Here is a 21,298-nt window from a genome sequence, read left to right on the forward strand (position 1 = left end):
CTCACACTCTTGGGCGCGCGAGGGGCGTTTGTGTCGCGTTAAGTGAGTGGAGTCTGAAACACTCGCTCTCACGGGCGCTTACTGAACGCACCCAGTGGCTACCATGAGGTGAAAACATCAAACGAATAGCATTCGCATTTGGTCTCGCCAGCGCCAATGCAGTGCTGTTGGCATACTGCACAAAAGCTTAGGTTTCACAGTAATTAGGATTTAATGTTCTTGCCTGCCCTCTGCTTCCCTTCTTCCAACCACACGACGGCTTCCTTTACAAAGGGTTTGACTATACGAAAATCTGCGTTTAACACGCTTTTTCTCGGAGTATGAGTTCCTCAGTAAGAGTCTCCCGTGGGAGGTCACCTCCGTAATAAAACATTTAGAGAGAGAAAAATATCATGTAGCTTTTCCCTGAACATGTCCAACGCTGTAAACAATCAATTGTTTTAAGGTTAATCGCCTGTGTACCGCCACCAAGCGACTGTGCAAACAACATTAATAATCATGTTGGTGTGCACTGACTCCCGCATAATATTATTGTTTATTCATTTTGTGTGGCTCATATACCCACAATGTAACGTATGTAATACGAGAAAATAACTAGACCCCGTTGGGCAACCTATGTAAGCTTAGGTATTTCTATTTCTGGACCCTTGGACACCCGACCATCAGTTCCACGCCATGCAGGCGTTTGTACGATTTTGCGCAGACTCCAAGTTGGTGGACACAGTGTGTCTGACAGTGTGTGTGGACAGTGTGTGTGAGTGACTGACTGAGTGTCTTCGTCACTCATTGGTTTTATTGTAGATAGCCATCTGTGTTTTCCTAAGTGATCTGGAGTAGCTGGCTCTCGTAATGAGTGCCTATTTCTCTTTTTTTTTTCTTTTCTTATCAACTCAACTATTTTCGTAGAAATGCTTCACCCGAGTCATAACACCTTAAAGCAAAGTGGGCGATACGTTTGGAGTGGAATGAATGACTATAGCGATATCTCATTGTGTTTCCGATACATTTTCGTATTCCTCTTCCGAGAGACACTACTCTTTGTTTATCTGCTCCGAACAATAAAGCTGCAAAGCACAGTTTCAACACGCTCACATTAGTTTTGCAACTGATTGTACGACGGAAGCTAGCTTCGTAGCCAATTTTAGGTAATGTGTTATACATACCTGTGTGTGTTTCGCAAATGTGAGCTAAAAAGTTAGAAAACATACAGAAGAACGCAAATTATATTCCTAACTATTCAGTTGCGCTTAGCTTATAAAAGCGAGTGAAATTGAAGAAGATCGTCACATCAGTTTTGCCTAATTAACAAGTAATTAAACGGAATGACAAGAATAAATTCTGCTTCATCGTTATCTCACTTTTTCTCTCTATTCCACGCCTTCCATATTATGAAAAGTAGCGGTAGCGGTAGCGGAGTAAGAGTCCGGCGCTACCCGTATTTCTAGCGGAAATACTGTTTCCGTTACCAATTTAAAATGTAGCGCGATCGCTACTCCGCTACTGAAAAATGTAGCGAATACGGTAGCGGAGCTACTGTAGAAGCGCCGCTATGTGAAACACTGCTTGAAAGTAACGAGCGACTTTTGTGAGTATGTAGTATTCTAGTCAAATACTTTTCAAGGTTGGGCATTTAGTAATCTGCGCAGTTAGCTTTAGTACTCCAGTAACTTAACCTAAATACTTTTGTGGGTATCTTGTACAAGGCTGTCCATATTACTATACAGTAGCACATACCGCTATGTATTTCACACAATGCTGACACTATGTGGATGCATGGAAGAAAGTGAAATCGGATAGGTTCTGAGATACTAAAAGGGAATCGCATCATTTTTCATGATGTTCATATCTCTATTTTGTTATTTTTCAATCCCACCCCAATCCTCCCTTACCCCACGTTACGTTCTACGGTTTCGATTTTAATGAAAGTAGCGTTAGGGGAGAAAATCGGGTAGCGGCGGTCTCCGCCGCTAACCGAATTTCGAGCTAAAATACTTTTCCCATTACAGATAGGATGGCATATACGCATGCTAGCTGGTGGACGATATCCATCATACTTGAAGTCTGAGTCTGAGCAAGGTAAACAACCACACACACGGGTCTCGTGTGTGTGGTTGGTCCTCGTGTAGGCTGCAGTAAGCTGCAGTCATCTGCAGATTAGCGTACCGGAAGTAAGGCGTATGCGAAAAAAGATGAACACGTAGTATAAGCTCCGAGATCGAATGGTGTCTGCGCGCTGCGGAGAACAGAGAACTGCCGCAATGGGGACGCGTCGTCTGCTTTTACACGTTTATTCCGCGTTCAGTGCAGTAGGTGGACCATTGGGGAAGCGAACAGTATCGTACCATCGCGGCACAGTTGATCTTCCGGTGAATATACACAAGAATTACGGAAAAGAACCATCAACTCCGAACATCGGCACACGTGTTATCCACACTATAGAATGGTGACAGCGTCGCCTCCTACAGGTCGATCTCGCATACCTTTTTTTTTAATCGGCAAGCAGAGAGAGAGATCACAAAAAAGATAAATAAACGAGAAGCAATAAAAATGGGAAAGGAGACTTCTTTCTTTTCCACATTTCCCACGATATGCATGCGGACGATAATATCGCTACATCACCATGCAACATATTTTTCACAAACAACAGGAAGCCCGTAATGCTCTTGGGGCCCTTGAGATATGCCCACAAAAGTAGTAGATGCATAAAAAAGAAATAAATACTTCCTGTGGACAAGCGTATAGAGGTACGCAGGTTGATCTCGTAAACATACCTGAACACGTCGAGCGACTGTTGCAGGTGCACTTCATTGGTTTTGCGCGAATTAGGGTCCGAGTATCATGAGCGTATAGCGGCGGTGGAAGGCGACCAGCGTTCGGGGCTCGCAAAGGAGGCATGCATATTTCATGTCCATCAGGTTGGAGGAAATTCCGAAAGGAGTGCACCCGATAAGCCGGTCCACCGTGTAGCGTGAAAGGATTTTCTTGGTAATAATTTAACGAGTGACCGACCTCTAGTAAGGAAGAGGGTAAGGTGTGTGAACGAGGATTCTGGGCAAAATACGCGGATGAAATGATTGCGCTCCCTCAGCATACCCTACAGATGCTGCCCGACTGTATTAACGTGGTTCACCGCGTTTCCTATGTTGTCTTTCTGATTAGCGGAGAAGGGATAAATTAATTTGACATATGGAGGCCTGCAGATCGGCGCATTAGCAGAGGAGCGCAGCGTGCACGGTTTCATCCTAGATCGGTAGAAATCCAGCGAACCGGTAGAGAAGTACGAAGGGAGTTGCCTCAGGACAGGAACCGCCGATATTTCGAACAGGGACTGTTCTTCTTCTAGGCACCGTCCTCATTATTAGCATGGTATTTAAAGGGTTAGGTGTGAAGTGTTGAAGGTTCAACACGTGAGTCGTTGAATCAACACGTGAGTCGTGTGGGTGACCCCGAGTGACCCGCGAGTTAATTAATAACTCCACCCCGAGGGCTGTTGACCAATTTGCACGAACCTTCAACACGCCACACCTAACCCTTTAAATACCATACCAATGATGAGGACAGTGCCCAGAAGAACAACAGTCTCTGTTCGAAATATCGGCGGCTCCTGTCCTGAGGCAACTCCCTTCATGGTTCCATCCGGTTGTGTATCATATAGACGCTTACTTCTCAAATTAGCTGGACTAAATATCGATCGTAAAGTTCTCTCATGGATTCATTCGTTCCTGATAGGCCGATTACAATTTGTCACCGATAACAATACTAACTCCGCCTTGCCTTCGGTATGTTCCGGTGTATACCCCCAAGGTTCTGTCCTAGGCCGTTTTCTCATTTACATCAACTACCTCCCCGAAGGCATCTCTTCCTCCATTCGACTCTATGCTGACGATTGTGTGATATACTGTGGTTTATAACTGATGTTCGACATGGTCCATAGAAGTAAATATTAACAAATGCAAGCATTTAAGCATCTCCCGCTGTCGTAACGCCACGTGCATTCCCATTTATAGTATTAATAACTCCACCCTGGAGTCTGTAACTTCATAACACAAGTACCTTGTGGTCCAAATAGATGCTCACCTTTCATGGATATCCCACATTTCACTCATATGCAGCTCTGCCAACTCCTCACTTGGTTTCATTCGTAGCGCTTTCTATCTGGGCTCCTCTAACGTTAAACTACACCCGTACAGATCCCTCGCGCGTCGCACGCTGCTTCGGTTTGGGACCCCGGAATCAATAACCTTACTGAAACGCTGCAATCCATACAAAATCTCGCAGCACGCTTTATCATGGGAAACTACAACCGTGCAGCTAGTGTTTCTCGTATGAAGCAGTATCTACGGCTGCCCCTATATACTAGCCTGTCGTCGCAAAGTTGCCCGCTTATCACTTTCTCATAAAAAATTCTATCATGAGGATCCCATCCTCTCCTCTTACATATCATCCCCCACGTATACCTCCCGCCGCTTGGATCACTTTCGAAAAGTTAAAATCCATCATGCCGCACGTGACTGGAACAGGTTACTGTGTGACATTGCTACTATACAGGATCTGCCCTCGTCTAGGCGTTCCATTACAGAGTTATTTTCTTCGTAAGAACTGCTAAGTCCATTTTCGCCCTCATGCTCTCCTGCTTTCCCGTTATTATGTTGTATACTGTATGTTGTTTTTGTTGTTTCATGCATTATATTTTATTATGTGTTATATATTATGTGGTATGTATTGCTGCTACTATTATTTACTATTATTTTGTGGCATTACACTGTGGCTCCTCGCTATGTCTTTGTGCTTTGTCTATGTCTACGTACTATCTCCTAAACAGTGTGTACTATAGTCCTTACATTCTTACTCTCTTTGTGACCCTGCCCAGTGTGCCATCCCAATGTGTTGCATTCTGCGTTGTTTTCACTGTGCAATACTTTCTTGTAAGTGCCCAGTGCGCCTTATTGTATCTATGCTTGTTGTTGCTCTATCTGTAGTATCAAGCCCCTCGCCTCTTTTGTCTCTTTGTGGCCCTGAGGGTATTGAAAATAAATACATAAATAAATGTACACATAACAGGATACAATCATGCACGTTCCTGCGTGTCATGCATGTCCTGTATGTTATTGCATCTAGTTACGTATGTAACTGTATACAATAACGCAGCTGTCTTACCGTTTTACCAAAAACCTTGGCGCAGAAGCACAGTCGATTCGTGGCGACGGCGGTATGAGGTGGCTTATGAGGTGGTATAGGACAGGTTGATCGCACGCGACCGAAAATCCCAAGAAAGTGATAGATGTCTTGGTTCAACATCAAAAGAGTGCCAAAGTTCAAGGCTTTACGCCTGTCATCTTCATGTAAAATGGACGTCCTTGCAGAAGTGTGAACTCTGAATTTAACGTGTGGCCTTTGTCTTTTCCCTCTCTGACTTCTCTCTTCGCTTACTCAGAAAAAACGCGGAACATTGAAAGAATCTTCATGTACTAATCCGAGTGATGGTGATGTGAACGAGCTTGAACCAGAGTCCTATGGTTTCCATGCTAAATGCCATACTTCAGAGCTGCGGAGGGGCAACTGCGCTCATGATACACCCCCTTTAAAAAAATACATGTACGACAACAACAATTATACTGGAGTATCTTCCCAGAACATATCCTCAACACACCTAGAACCTGTGCGCTAAACATTTGCAGCGTCGAATATAGAGGGATATTGTGTTTGTTTGCTTGTTTGTTTGTTTATTTGTTTGTTTGTTTAGTTTTATTGTTACGAAGAGAGAGTGAGAAATTCGCTACCAGACGAATTCTGCTATTATAACGAACCCCTTTCTACGAAAAGGAAATAAGCAAAACATTACCCATTCCTCCACCCACAACTGCGGACTTACCGAAGCAGGGACACGAAGCTAAGCTTATTTTGTGTTCCTTTTAAGCAAATGTTGAAAAATACATAGGACTGCTAATTTTAGTGTTAAAGACGTAGACGCGTCTACGTCTTTACGAAAAAATCACAAGAGCAACGCGAGTTTCACCGCGGTAATACCTGACACGCGACCTCCACATACAGGTTATGTTCACTACCATGAACAGCACCTGCAGATTGCGCATGTTACTCAGTCGGTCTGAACTGAGGGAGCATCCCGTGGCGTAAAAGCAGTGAGCAGCTACATGTCTCGACCTCTCTAACGACACGAGCGCTGCAGGAATAAAGAACAAATAGAGGAACATTTTCTCCTCCTCATCCTTTCTTTCGTTCCTCATTCAGTGTTGTCCACTTGCGTTCCGCATAATTAAATTATACGATCCATCGGAAACGCAATACTAATTGCTTTCCACGTGTCTGCATCGTGGCATTTCCCTTTCTTTTCCTTCTGACAGCTCAGCAAAGGTGCAGCTGTTCAAGCAGTCGGAAGAGAAGATTAGTGTCAGACCGAACTAATGAAACGGACATCTGTGTCGACTTAAATGCCGAAGGTAAGATGCAGGTGACGTGTCGCGGATTTTCAATATCGCGCTTCTATAGTCTTCGTTAAATTACTCGGTGACGCTAAACGGGGCTCTTTCTTGTCAAGTCGTCCACTATATAACGATTGTCGTACCGACATAAATTGTTTTGGAATCGTCGTGTTACGTTTTGCACATGGTCGCCAGCCAATAGGGCCTACCGTGCGCAGGGTACTCCCTGCCTGACAAAATGGCGTAGATGCAGGCTAGCTGGTGGATGAACTCCATAATGTAAAAGCCTGAGTCTGGGCACATAGAGGGACGTGTGTTGTATGTCGTCCCTCTCTGTGCCCAGACTCAGGCTTTTACATTATAAGGTAGTCACTGCCTGCACGTCTCTGCTGCATAATTAAGGAACGCGGAAAAGACACGGACGTAGACCCTCGTAGACGCAGCGCTGTGTGTGTCTACATTCCGTGTCTTTTTTGCGTTCGTTAATCATGTATCATTTTACCCATCACGCTGACACGTCCTGTCATTACGTTTCTGCTGTTCGTATTACACCAAATCAGGTATCGTTCTGCACTCTAATATCTGATTCGAACTACCTGGTGTGCGGATAGTCTTGTGCCGCGATAATACGGACAGATATACAAGGGGTGTTCAAGTCAAACCGGAACTTTCTGTCTCCTGAGTGTACAAATGGCTCGCGCTACTACTTCTTCGTCATTTTCACACGCGACACAGCCTCCGCGTTCACCACGTGGTGGTCCAAAGTTTGTGCAAAACAGAAGACACGTGCTAGACAAGATGGCCGACAACGAGGTGAGCCCGCACATCGAACAGCGAGTTGTCATGAAGTTTCTCGTGAATGAAGGCGTAAAGTCATCTGAAATTCACAGAAACCTTCAGGCTAAGTGTGGCCACGATACACTTAGCCGCAGCAAAGCGTTTGATTGGCGCATACGGTTCTGAGACGGCTGTACATCAGTGCTGTGCGATCCCGGACGGTGCGGCTCAGAGCCCAGTGTCAGAGTTCCTGAGAACATCCAACTTGTGGAGCGCCTGATCCTCAAGCACCGACGGATAACATGTCTCGATATCAATAGTGCATATTACTGCCAGGTTCTCAGGGATGTGCATAAGGCGCTGAAGCAAAAACGGCCGGGCCTCATGACCGAAGGAGTCCTCCTCCTACAGGACAATGCACACCCGCATACCGGGCATCTCACGACACGCACCTTACAAGAACTTGGCTGGGAGTTGCTGCCACATCCCCCTTACAGTCCTGACCTCGCCCCCAGCGATTTTCATCTCTTCGTGCCACTGAAGGCGTTCCTTGGGGGCCGCCACTTAAGCTGAGATGACGAGGTCAAGAATGCGGTCCGATCATGGCTGCTACGCGCCGGTAAGGATTTCTACGCTGCTGGCATCCAAGCCCTCGTGAAATGCTGGGACAAGTGCCTTAGTGCAGCTGGAGATTACGTTGAAAAATAAAACTAATTTCTCTCCTGTAAGTTCATTTTACTTTTGCGAAAAATGAAGAGTCCCGGTTTGACTTGAAACGTAGAAACAAGCGTTCATCGCTTGTATGTCACATGCAGCAATTTATGCCACCGTAATAGCGTTCCACGACATCGTAATGTCACAGACGTCGTGTTATAGTGTAACTAAAGGTACCGTTGGGGACACGGTTAGCTAAAATCGCCTGTTAGTACTTCGCCGTGCCATATTGCCTCTATCGCGCTTGAAAGTGTTGTGCCAATACTGTATTTGAAGGTGGACCATGTGCTGCACGTGTTTATTACTCGAAAGGAATAGTCTTGCAACACCTGGAGATTTGAAATGAGATAAACCATGAAGTGCTGATTTTAGACAGCCGTGTAACCTACAGTGCATAGAAAAACACTTGTTTTGCCTTGTAGAAAGTCACTATTACAGCCAGTAATACAGTCGCACCGTGACTCTGATGTCTAAAATTAGACATCAGATAACAACTAGTACAACTACCACATAGTACATGCACGTTGTTGTAGGATGTTACAGCACGTTGCGAACATAGACAAGTCACCTTACTCTGCGCGCATATCTATTAGAATAGAAATAGAAGTTTTCCTTCTGGGTCTAGTGACAGCATGCATCACCTCAGACTCCATGCATTGCCTGTCATAGGACACAAGCAGTCGAAGATGATACACATTCAATCTGGCCCGATTAATCCTGTCACATTAAAGGAGCACTGAGGTGAGCTTTTTTTTTTTTTTTTTTGCTGCGGCGTGTTCTGCAAATGAATAAAATGGGCTCCTGCGAAAGAACGACGAGTGCAGGTGACGGCACGCGAGGCCTCTGTTCTGCACACCTTTAAAAAATCTCCACTTGTGCAAAGGACGTACCCGAGAACAAGGGAACGGCGTGACGTAACGTGACCCCCGGTACGTGACTCGTGACGCAGAGTGGCACAGCTCAAGCAGGTATCAGTGGTGCGTGAGATGAGAAGAAAGAAAAGAAGAAACGCAAGGGGAACCTCCCTACGTCACGCGAGGATCGTGTCGGCCATCCGTGGCTTCTTTCTCCGACAGTTTTTCTAAATTTGATTTCGCAGTTATAGTTAAAGATGAGTGCGGGTGCGGGTATACCCGCGGATACCCGCGTGTACCCGCGCAAGGTTGTTCGTCGCGGGTACACATTTCTGTGTCATCACGGGTTGCGGGTAAGGTGCGGGTAGACCCGCACTGCCTCCGCGGATTACGCAGGTATACCCGCAATACCCGCTTGCGCAAAACCAGACCACCGGCTTTTGGTGCACCACCCGATTAATTGCGAACATTTAGCCCAAAACACATTCCAAGAGGTTCCGTATCCAGACCTTCTGTGGTACAAGAGATGATGACAGTTTTGTCATTTACTGGTACCGCGCTCTATGCTTGCTCTTTGACATAGACAGAGGGAGGCAAGGGTCCAGCCAGGGATGGGCAGTAATAGTAATACTTTGTATTATAATACTATTACTGTAATACTTTTGAGTATTTGTATTATGTATTATAATACTCATTTTTGAAATGTATTTGTATCTGTATTATAATACACAAAACGAGGTATTACATGTATTATAATACTTTTGAAGGTGTAATACTTTCCCAGAGGTCGTAAGTTCGACCTGCAAAGTGTCACCCGTGCACTTTATCAGTAATTTTTCGGGTCCCACAAACATTTGAACACGAACAAGGCTCCCATTACAGTGTTCCCCTGCCCCAAATTATCCCAAAGAAAGTGACTTTGCGGCCAGAGGTTACTGGAGGTTTCCTCGCATTCCTTCTACTTCAGAATCAATAAGGATGAGTCATACCTGTACAAGCCCTTTGTCTTATGAAAGAGTGCGTCCAGTGCAGCCAGTCACCCCTGTATGTGGTTGCACTATGGGCAGTCACAGGTTTTTGAACGGCCCACATTTTATCGTCCAGAGTGGATGAAATCAGGGCTCTGCCACAGTGAGAGCAAGTTGTTCACTGCGATCGAATTGATCAGCGCTATCTGATCTTATTCGGAAAGATCAGGCCATGTGCAAAAATGTAAGCGTGAATAAAACGTCATTGGAGAATGATTGTCTCGATAAGTAATGGGCATATATCTAAGTAATTCTTCTGTTTTTTTTTCCCTTTTTTCTTCCCAAGTTAAGTATATTACAAGCGTATTACAAGTATTACTCATGTAATACACAGAAGTATTAGTATTATGTATTATAATACTCATTTTTGAAATGTATTTGTATCTGTATTATAATACCGATTTCTAGGAAGTATTATGTATTAGTATTATAATACAAAATATGAGTATTACTGCCCATCCCTGGGTCCAGCTGATTAAGAGACCGGAAAAGTGCGGTTCGGGAAGGTTGGTAGTATGGGCCATGAAGAATGGAGTAGTGTATTGCCCCTGGCGACGAAACTCCCCATTCATCATCTCAAAATAAAGTTGTTGTTGTTGCCGCTCTTTGACTATGTTTGCCGCATGGGGCTAATTTTGGCTATCTTTTGACACCACGACTGGTACGCTTTGCGTTAGTAAGCTGGCAACCAAGTCAACAGTCGCCACAGCGTCTGACGCACCAATAAACGATTTCGTGCTGGGAGGATCATGTGGGATAACTGAAACCTGCGTACGCATTTGGCCGCGGGTACATCTGCGGGTATGCGGGTGTGCGTTGGGATGTGCGTGCGCGGATGCGGGTTGCATCAATGACATTGCTGCGGGTGCGGTGCGGGTGCGGGTAGGAATTTTCATACCCGCAATCATGTCTAGTTATAGTACACCACAGAGCGATAATATTTTCCATGGTGGCTCCTGAATGACAGCTTGACGAATGAAAAAGTGTTTCGAGTCGTGTTAAATCTCACCTCATTGTTCCTTTAAATGTCCAATGAGGTGACATTTAACGGAGCTCGAATCCCCGTTTCATTCGTCAAGCAGTTCATCAAGAGCCACCATGCAAAATATTTTTCGCTCTGCGGTGTATTATGACTGCGCCATCAAATTTACAAAAACAGTCTGAGAAAGCAGCCGCGGACGGTCGACACGATCCTCGCGGACGTAGGAAACCCCTTGCCTTGTATCTTTCTTCTAAGCTCACGGGGCGTTTATACCGCTGTGCCGCTTACGTCATTAATCACGTGCCCGGCGACCACGTTACCTCATGGCACACCTTTCGCTTTCCCTCGTTCTCCGATACGTCCTTTTCACATGTGGAGGATATTTTAAAGGTGTGCGGAACAGAGGCCCCGCGCGCGCTCTGTAGGTCACCTGCACTCGTTGTTCTTTCGTAAGAGCTCGTTTTATGCGTTGGAAAACACGCCGCAGCGAAAAAAAAATTGGGGTCACTTCAGGGTTTGTTTAAGTGTCCACGTCAGTGAATACCTGACGTGGGCAACTGCTTGTTTCTTTTCTATTTTTTTGCTTTTATCACCTGAGAACATACTCCCCCACCGCTGTTTTTTTTGAAAATGTCGTTGGTCTGAAAGATAACTTTCCTTTTGCAGTCATGCGAGACCGAATTATGAGGAATGTGGTATACCTAAGGGAGGAGGATATCCCATCCGTACTATTTCCGCGGGTGACGTGACGTTGTTGGTGACCTCAGAGTGGTTACAGCATGGGGGAACTAGAGTTTCCCAGAGTCACGCATTACGAAGATCATTTCGGACGCACAGCTAACTATCGTACATCTTGGGCGTTCGATTACTCATATAGTGTATGCATGTATCGACTTTTTTTTCTGTATTTACTTAGACCCGGGCAGAAGACGCGATAGCAATATACCACCTTTCGTTTGCTCCGGAAGCTGTATTGAAATGTACAAACGCAATGTTTTAGGTAACACCAGTAGTTTGACTCACCCTTGAGTAGCAAGTCAAATCCTTCGCTGTTGATCCGCGTCAGATCCTCAATCGTCCTCCATGTTAGTGTTTGTAGTTGGTTCTCCGAGAAGTCAATGAGGACTAGGTTCGGTGCACCCATGAACATGTTTGCGGGAAGAATCCGCAACCTGTTGTTCGCTAGGTAAATAATCCTCAGATGTGGCAAATTGTGGAAAGCCAGCGGGTCCACTTCTGAGATGTCGTTGCTCTTGAGATCCAACTCTTGCAAGAAAGACATGTTGCTGAATACGTGTCCCACCAACTGTTTCAGCTTGTTCCTGAAGAGGTCTATCCTAGTTATGCGGCGCAATCCATAGAACGTGTTAGCAGTGAGTTCCTCGATGTCGTTATCGGCCAAGGCTAGTTCGGTAAGGTTGGGCATCGAGCTAAACGCGTAGTCCTCGATGCTCGTAATTTGATTTCGGTCCAGAAACAGAAATTCCAGGTTGGGCAATTCATACAGAGCTCCAGCCCTGATGATCTTAAGTTGGTTGTCCCCGAGTTCTAGCTTCTTTAGACTAGGAAGATTCGAAAAGGCGTGACTTTCTAGGTCTGTAATTTCGTTTGAGTCCAGCGACAGCAACACCAGCTTCGGGACTTCGAAGAACGTGTTTGAACGTATTATACCCAAATCGCCTTGCGATATCTTATATTGTTGGAGCGTGTTCTTGCTGTAGAGCAGAGGTGCGTCAGGAACGAAGTTGAGTTGCTTCTTGCCTCCGAAGGAACTAAACGCTACGTATGTAAGGTGTTCTTCTGCGGCGAATGCTTTGAAAACGGGATCATCGTTGTCGATTTCCTGTATGACATAACAGTTGGCTTTGTCGGTACGAATGCCGTCGTCCTGCTCGCACGAACAATAGATTGGCTGGTTGATGAGATTGCATAGTGGGAGATCCGAGCCCTCAGCAGATCCTTGTACAGCGCAGTTAGCCAACAAGATAACGAAGGCGATCGTCATCTGGACCCTGCAAAGAGTGTCATTTCTTGTTAGGGTACTTATCGAAAAGAGTGGCGTATGTCCAATGTGGCTGCATATAATGAACGAGCTCCCCACTTGGAACACTGAGTGGGGGCGATACATAGAGACGTCTATACCAGCTTTCATTCCCATTCTTGTTGACATAGTCAGCCGAGCTCTAGAGGATCGTGTGACAGTGGTGACATATACTGCGTTATAAATCGAGTCTTTTACCCTTCTGAATTCTTTATATAGCTGGACATTCTGAAAAGTTAAGCAGATCATACTCGAAACTCCTCATTACATTGCAGACTATGGTCCAGTGGCGGATCGAGGGGGGACAGGGGGGGGGGGGGGCGATCGCCCCGCAAAAAACAAAACAAAAAACGACAGTTTATACATTGGATTTCCCTCTCTCCCCACTACGCGCTCCGACAGAGGCACCGCCTTCCCCCCACCACACACACACAAACCGAGTGTCTGGATAGGTCCCTGCTATGGTCGAATGAAGCGAACACCTACAGGAGTGATCAAATGGCGTGCACGAAACAAACGAGACACAGGACGTGTTGAACTGCAGGGGCTCATTTTCTTATATACGGAAGGTGCTTCCTAACCAGCCGGACGCCTTCTTGAGCATTTGAGCTTATACTAAAGGCATGCAGAGTGCTGTGACACTTTGATACATGTTGCAACGTGCTTCATGCACATATTCTATTATGCCTATGCTATTATTCCGTTATGTCTGGGCCGGATGAGTTTCCGTATTCGCGATAGCGATTTTCTATGTGTCTGTATCCCCTTTGCTGTGAAACTTGGAATGGAGTTTCACGTACCGGTCTTTTACACTTATCCGAAAGTACTTGGGGCGCAGCGTCAGCTCTTTTGAAGGTACGCGAAGCAGCCTACAGGCAGTTTATCTTGACAGTTTGGTGCTTGCAAACCCAGCACAGCAAGTTATCCATGTTGCAGAGCTATCGTAAAATCTTTTGCGGTAAAACTACCTCGACCGACGTCTGGTGGGAAATAACCCCCAATTCTTTAGGCAGCAATAATCCATCTTCCCGAATGATTTGCCGCTCCTGATGTCTGCGTAGCCGACACGTATCCCACTTTCTTCTCGTTTTAGATCAAGTGTCACTTTGCCGCCGTACTTAAAGACAAGATGCGCATTTGGCGGCACCTTCGACACAGTGTTGCCAGTGATTATCAAATTTAATCTAAATAAACTGAGTGCAATTAGGACGAGAATTGTGACGTAAGGGCACTGAGGGCTCAGGCTATTTCATGTTCTCCGATTGCACGTCTGCTGTTTTACGGTACTTTTGAATGTCAGTCAGCGAGTTCGATTGATGAATGCATGCGTGACTTGTAAGTTCTGCAGAGCGGCATGTATCCGTGAGAACGCAGAAACATGTGCATGAACGAAAGAGAGAGAACACAGGGGATATGTATACTGAAAAAAGAAAGGGAGGAAAGGTTAGTTAGGGAGTAGAGAAACAAACGCTGGTTCGCTCACGCTCACGAGTGATAGCACGCCACCTTGGGTTTGCATGTAACGCAGTTATTTTTGCGGGCGAAAATCGTTGAGGGCGGTTACGCAAACAACTTTGCTCGTTGTTTATCCAGAACACGTACGGGTCTCTTAGCAAACACCGCAGGACTTTCATACCACGTCCTCATGACAAAATTTCGATTAATTATTAATCATCAAAGAGTGTTGTTATTGCGTATATAGCTCTCAGTATATATTTATACGCTGTTGTTTTTTTATTTGGTTATAATATATCACATAATCCTATTATAGGAACCGTATTCTAAAGCAAGCTAATTCTTAACTACGAGCACCGTGTAGCATCCAAATTCGCAGCAAATAACATCTCCATTTTTCCTTATCCAATTTAACCTCATTTATCTAACCTTTTCAAGCGCATATCTCGCGCAGAGCGCGCGATGCGATGACGTGATCCACGCTGTCAACCGCTTCACGCGGTGATAGAATGACGCAGTGGACTGTTAATTGCAGGTTTACAACCAGATTGCGAGAATAAGAGAAAATGTATCGCTCAAGTATACTACATCTCATACTTCATATGTTACGACTAACAAATCGTTTTGGTTGTGAGCATAAATAACATACTGAGACTCATATAACAAAGTAAGTAACAGTAACAATGTAAGCGTACGTGTTTGGAACATCCAAATTCTCGGAAGTGTAATGTGATGCAAACGAGTAGTGACTGCTTGGCAATTGAATTCAGCTCAAAAAAACATTAGCCGTCGGCAGGCGGAGGTAATAACATGGAAACGAATGCTCCCCATTGCTGTACGTACGTAATCAAAGTAACATTTTGGTCTCTCGCAGGACCTGCGGGCACTAAATTTGCTAAAAACTTCCTTGCAGTCAGTGCAGGCGCTAAACAAGATTTTAAAACGCTAGGTGGCCACAAAATACTCACAAAGGAGGTTCGTTGGTGGGCACGTCTAGGAAACAATCGCATTGCAATCACCGCCACGTAACCTGAAGCGTTTTACCTTGTTACTCGAGCACTGTAGGACTTCGCATTATACGATGAAACAAGAAGATCGATGGCAAACAGTAACGGTTAAATGAAAGCTTCATCTGTCAGTCAAGCTGCTAAAAATGGCTGCGCACGGCACCTTATTCCTTGATGGTTCAAGCAAGCTTCTTGTAGTCATGCATTTTTGAGGCCCGGCGATTTGTGCAACAGTGGTAAGCTAGAATTCTCAACATTATTTCAGAAAAGAAGTGGTGGAATTGACACACCATTACTTCAGCTACTCGTCCACCTAAGGCAAGTCGTGGAGAGTCGACATCATCCTTATGAGACAATGGGATATTTTCAATTACATCTCAAGACGGCCATAAAGTGTACCAAAATAATATTAGAAGCGAAAGAACAAGTAGTGGCTCGTCCACTACTGAGTAGTTATGCGTATATGTGAATCTTCGGTGTCGCGGTATAGGTGCTGGTACACTTTAAAAGCATCATGGTTTTGGTGACTGCGTGTGTGAGGATTGCGGCTTGCCGTTGTCGGCCTCACTCATCTGGACAGCGTCCCGACTGCAGTCGGCGTCGAAAGTTGAACGGGTTGAGACACTTCCCTAGATATGGTTCATTACATCATGGCGGCATTGCATTTCACGCCAGAATACTGAGGAAAAAAGAATTATTCTTCTAGATGTCGTGCTTAGCGAGATAGAAGCCCTCGAACGCATTCCCGTGCAAGGCGCAGACGCCACAGACCACACAGTTGTGTCCATTCCCATTGGCAGCCGTAAGCACGTGACTTCTCGTGCGTTGCCTCTGTGGCGGCGGTGAGGTCTGTGATGTAAGAGCCCCATGAGTTTCGGTATGCGCGGTGCCCATTTTCTTCGTTTGTACTGCTGTGAAACTTTCAATGCAGGTTCACATCGATGCAAAGCACGGCTTTTTACGTTTATGTGGGATAACCTGGGGTGACCAGTGGCAATCGTTTTAATGAGTAGATCGGTCACCGTTACAACCAGAGTAACACGTTCAGTGAGCAAATAAATAATGAGTCGGTGTCTTCGGGCAAGTCCAGTTTCCTGCAGGAAGCAGACTATAGGCTCTCTATGGGCCTCTCGGGTGTAGTACACCATCCAGCGTACTATTACCGCAATGTCCGAGGTCTTTCTCCCGTACCTCATCGTAGAGCACGGCCTCACAGAACTTCACCACGTAACAGGCTGAGAACCTACCATCATTTCGAACGATGTCGCTCTCTTTCCTGGAGCCCGATCTTTAACTTCTTACTTAGCCCGTGATTCGCCACGAGATCTTGCGTGGGCCTTGCAATAACGCTTGCTATGTCAGAGATCAAGATCGGAGCATTGATTTGTCGGAAATCGGAAGTGTAGATGTTTCCGTATCAATTTCAACGGAGGCCTGCATCTTGGAGACAGTGTGAAAGGGTCCATTCTGGGGGAAGCGCGCATATAGGCTGCGAGTGGTGCTGTATCTTCGATGGTGTTGCACTAACTTGCGGATTGTATATACGACCCTTAGACCAAGAATTCTCACCTGAAGGAACTTTATCTATAGCACAGTTTTGCGACAGTTTTAGGCACCGAGTTTAATTAAGGCAAACTCGCCAATCTGGCCATAGTCCGATATCCCCTGTTGAATCTATGACTGTAGGGGGTGTCCTTACGATGGGGATCCTATTGCAAAATTTTTGTGCGAACGGGTCCTTCAGTCACTGAAACCAACAGCATATAAAAGAGACAATTCCTCGAAAGTCACAATATTGTCTGCCAGTAGATGACAGACAATTTGTACATTGGTGCCTTCTTAATGGAAAACTTGACCACACAACACGCTGCATGAAGGCCAATCTTTGCACGGCGTTGTTATTCCTGATGTGTAGAAAGCATGGGGCGTACGCCTCTTTAATATAAGTAACATAATTGTGTGAGTGTCACACAAAGGTGTACGCCTCCAGTTTTACATACATCAGGGGAGAGAAGGATGTCATTCGGGATGATGGTTGCCTAGGCCGTGTTATGTTTTAAAGCAGCCATGAACTCAACCAAGCTAGCCCATAGACTGTGTCGGCTCCAAACCGTGATTTGAACTTGTTGGCTGTGACACCTTTTGTATAGATGAGTCCGATAGGTACCTTCACCACATATAGCACGCTCCTAGCCAACCATCATCCCGAATGGCATCGTTCTCGTCCATGATTTATTGATAACGAGAGGCGGAGCCTATTATGTATCCGTTATGTACGGCTACAAAATGGCTCCGCCTCCAGTTTTCAACAAATCAGGGACGAGAACGTTGTACGTCATTCTGGATGGTGGTTGGCTAGGAGCGTGCTATGTGTGAAGTTCATTTTTAAGAGTGCAGTGCAGAAGGTTATGTGTACCTCCACGTCGGCGTCTGATTGGGTGCTACAATTCTTCAAATGTCGTAACAATGGATAGAGGTATGTTGGTGACGGTACGTCTGCTCATCCGTATGCGAAAAAAAAAATGCGTTTTTGTATTAAAGGGGCCGTAAACAGGCCACCAAACATTTCTGAAATAATGATACCCCATGAAAGAACGCAGATCATAATACCCGAATACACATTTCGTTCGGCTCGTGCCAGCTCATTGACCCATATAACTGCTTTCAAAGATGAGTAATCAGCGAGCCTATCTCCATCACGCATACGTCACATGGCTACGTAGCGTTTTGCCGTCCAATCGGGGGGCCGAGCTGCGCACAAGACGTTTCAAATTACCAGCCAATAAACATACTTCGTTATCAGCTGTGAGTCAGAGCGCTCAGTTTGTTTGTGTGATACGACGTTTTGCGCTCCGTGGTTCCGAAATTCAACGTCATGACATCTTCAACATCTCCGGCTGGCGCAAACGTCAACAGTTGGGCTGCTATCACATGACGCGATTCGAACCCGGGTTCCTCCCAGTCACGACGTGACATGGCCAGCACGCTATCCACTGTACCACGCGAGCTGGTGACGCGATGCCGCGTGGCTCAAACCAAAGTACGGGAGCCCAGTTGTCGTAACCATTCGAAGATGACGAAGATGTTCCATCGCGCACCTACCTAAGATTCCGGAGCTGTAGTCCCGGATATTCATACGCGCTCGTGGTGTGCTACGTGCTACTGCCCAGAAAACGTAGTGCGCGTATGATACCTAAATTAAACGCATTTCTTTTTCAGTTTGAGGCTGTAACTCTTTAGATTTTGTATCAAGGAGGATTCACGTTCATCTAGTCCAATTCCGCATTTGAAATAAAATCATAATTGGAACACTCGATCGTAATTGGTGAGGAAAGCGCTACGTCAAAATGGGGGGGGGGGACGTAAAGTTAAAGCGCGGGGCGGAGCTAAAATGCGAAAGACTGCAGTGAATATTTCATCCGTATGCAAGCGCCTGTTGTTTTTGAGCGTTAGTAATTGCAAGGAATTTTCACTGCCTAAGTTTCAATAACATAACAAAAAGAAATGTGCACCTCTTGTACCTGTTTACGGCCCCTTTAACGCTGCATATGTTATGAAGGAGAAGTATTGAACAATAAATTGTAAATAGGATTACGAAGCGTAGAGTAACAATATTACACCTATTACACCCGTAACTACCCGTTACACCCGTAACTAAATATCTGCAGATAGGAGTTCTTACCTCGAGACCGTGGCTGCGTAAGAACGTTGGCTGTGAGGATGTAGAGGGGCAGCGTTAAGCGCTCACGCGTCGTTCCATCATTGCGGTATTTTTTAGAGGCGTATAACGTTGAAGCTTAATTTTCGACATTTCGTAAAAGAATGGCATCATGAACTTATAAACTACATCCGGCTACAACCATTCCTTCTCATTCCCTTAATCCTGCCACAGCACAGATATGGCAGAAATACTAAGGAAAGATCATACGAAACAACAACTTTATTTCGGGATGATAGCTGGGGAGTTTCATCGCCGGGGGCGATACTCTACCCCATTGCTGGTGGTGATGCAGGGAATGAAATAATGAGCTTCTTCACAATAAGGATCGAAGTTCTGTAGTGTCCAGAAAGGTGAAGAGAGCCTTGAGGGCAGGGCGTTAGTGTTCAAGGGATCATACAAACAACTACAATATGTCTTACATTTTGCATCATTTTTGCTTGCAGAAGTGAATTAGCAGAATACGAATACCTACACTCTCAGAAAATAGGTGGAGTAGTTACACCATTCAGGAGGTAATAGTTGTCGCATATGTGGTGCCTAAAAGGTTGCAAAGTTCTACCTGCCACCTCACTCTCTGCCTCGAATGATGGTTACCGCTTCTGATTCGGTGAGCGAGGGGAGCCTATACGCCTTTTTGTAGCAGTTCGGGTATATGATAATTGCTTTTGCCAGCCTGTTACATCCTTTATCAGACGCTATGTTGACCTAGGTGGTAACTACAGAAGTTACCACCTTTTCACACACTTTTTTCTTAGAGTGTACATGGAATGGGTGTTAAAGCAGAACGTCACCATGTAACATGCTGAATGCCAGCCATTGCACGGGATGACAGGGGGGTCCCCGAAATCCACCATTAAGAATAAACATTTAAGAATAAAACATTCAATAGTAACCCGCCTAAAAAATACACGGTTAAAAATATATCTCCTAAAATAAACCGCTTACTATCCCCGCTTAGAGATCACCGTTTAATAATCCACCATTAAAAATAAACTGTTTCAAAATCCCCTCACCATCTAGCACGGAGGCTGTCTGATTGCAATTTAGGCCGGGTTATATCATGTTATGTTAGGTTAGTTTAGTTTGGTTTCGGTTAGTTTGGGATAGTTTAGACTAGTTTGGTCCTGTAAGCCCCTTGCTTGCAGTTCACCTTAATTTGGGCCATACCATCTGACTCTAGCAACTGTAGGATGGATTTGGGGGGATTCTGAAACGATTTATTTTTAACGATATATTCTTAACCGTGGATTCCTTAGCGTTTATATTTAAACGGGGATATTTCGGCGATTATTTTTGTGCGTTTATTTTTAAGCGTATATTCTGGGAGATATATTTTTAACAGTGGGTACTTACGCGTTTATTTTTGAAAGATTAGTTTTAATGGTTTCAAACGGGATACACCCGATTATGCAGCTGACGTTGCGCGTCGTGGTATGGGTGACATCGTTTTGAATCACAAATACCATTTGCTCGGAGTCTTGTTCCGTGAAGGTGGTCGTCTTGGATGCGTCTACGTTAAAGACGCCGAATACTACACTTCCTACTATCAATATCATACTGCAATGTACCGTAAACACGGAACGCATGAAGCGTACGGGTGGCGCGACCCGATCTATGCTAACATTGTAGTGGATGAGGCAACTAACATAGACGGACAAATGCAACACAAGCCTGACATCGCCCAGTTGCATCCTTCAGTTGACTGATGGTGTGACGTCCCTCGTTTCCGATGCCGAAAGGGGACGGAGCACAAAAATTAACGAAGAAAAGGGGATACACTCAACGTGGGCACCCGCAGAGGCGAGAAGGAATGACACCACGTACTTAGCTAACAACAACAAAACGTGATTTAATGGACAAAACTAAACACTACGCCATTATTCAGTACGTATGATGGATAACACAAATCGCGGCAACAACACGCATGATATCAAGCGAACAGAGCTTAAATATATGACGTGATCTGCTTTAAATAAATGGTTACGCAAACCGCGGACAAACAAAACTCGAGAATCATGCGCAAACGCGGGAGAGACAACAACGCGGCAAGAGTGACTGACCCTGATTTTGCGCACCCCGACGACACCACGTCTTCACCAGGCCATGGACGATGGCGTGGCATACGAGCTCTGAAGACGACTTCAGCATTGACCTACGCGGCCAGCTTTCCATGCTGTGGCTTTCGTTTGCTGCTTCCGTCGATCTTCATCCGCTCTAGTCTCCATTCTTGGTCCACGGCCGGGTCAAACAATAGCGAAGTCGGCGGCTTGGCGGCAGGC

General features: G+C 45.4%; 1 protein-coding gene across 1 annotated transcript in view; it reads right to left on the minus strand.

The window, feature by feature from the left end:
• Window positions 1–21,298, minus strand: part of LOC135385584 (connectin-like) — a 156,977-nt gene that overhangs the window by 55,052 nt on the left and 80,627 nt on the right. Inside the window, exon 2 of the mRNA XM_064614991.1 lies at window positions 11,819–12,807. Coding sequence (XP_064471061.1) covers window positions 11,819–12,807 — 989 coding nt within the window. The remainder of the gene's footprint in view (window positions 1–11,818; window positions 12,808–21,298) is intronic.

The sequence above is a fragment of the Ornithodoros turicata genome, chromosome 2 (genome assembly GCF_037126465.1).
Source record: "Ornithodoros turicata isolate Travis chromosome 2, ASM3712646v1, whole genome shotgun sequence".
NCBI classification, from domain to species: Eukaryota; Metazoa; Arthropoda; class Arachnida; order Ixodida; family Argasidae; genus Ornithodoros; species Ornithodoros turicata.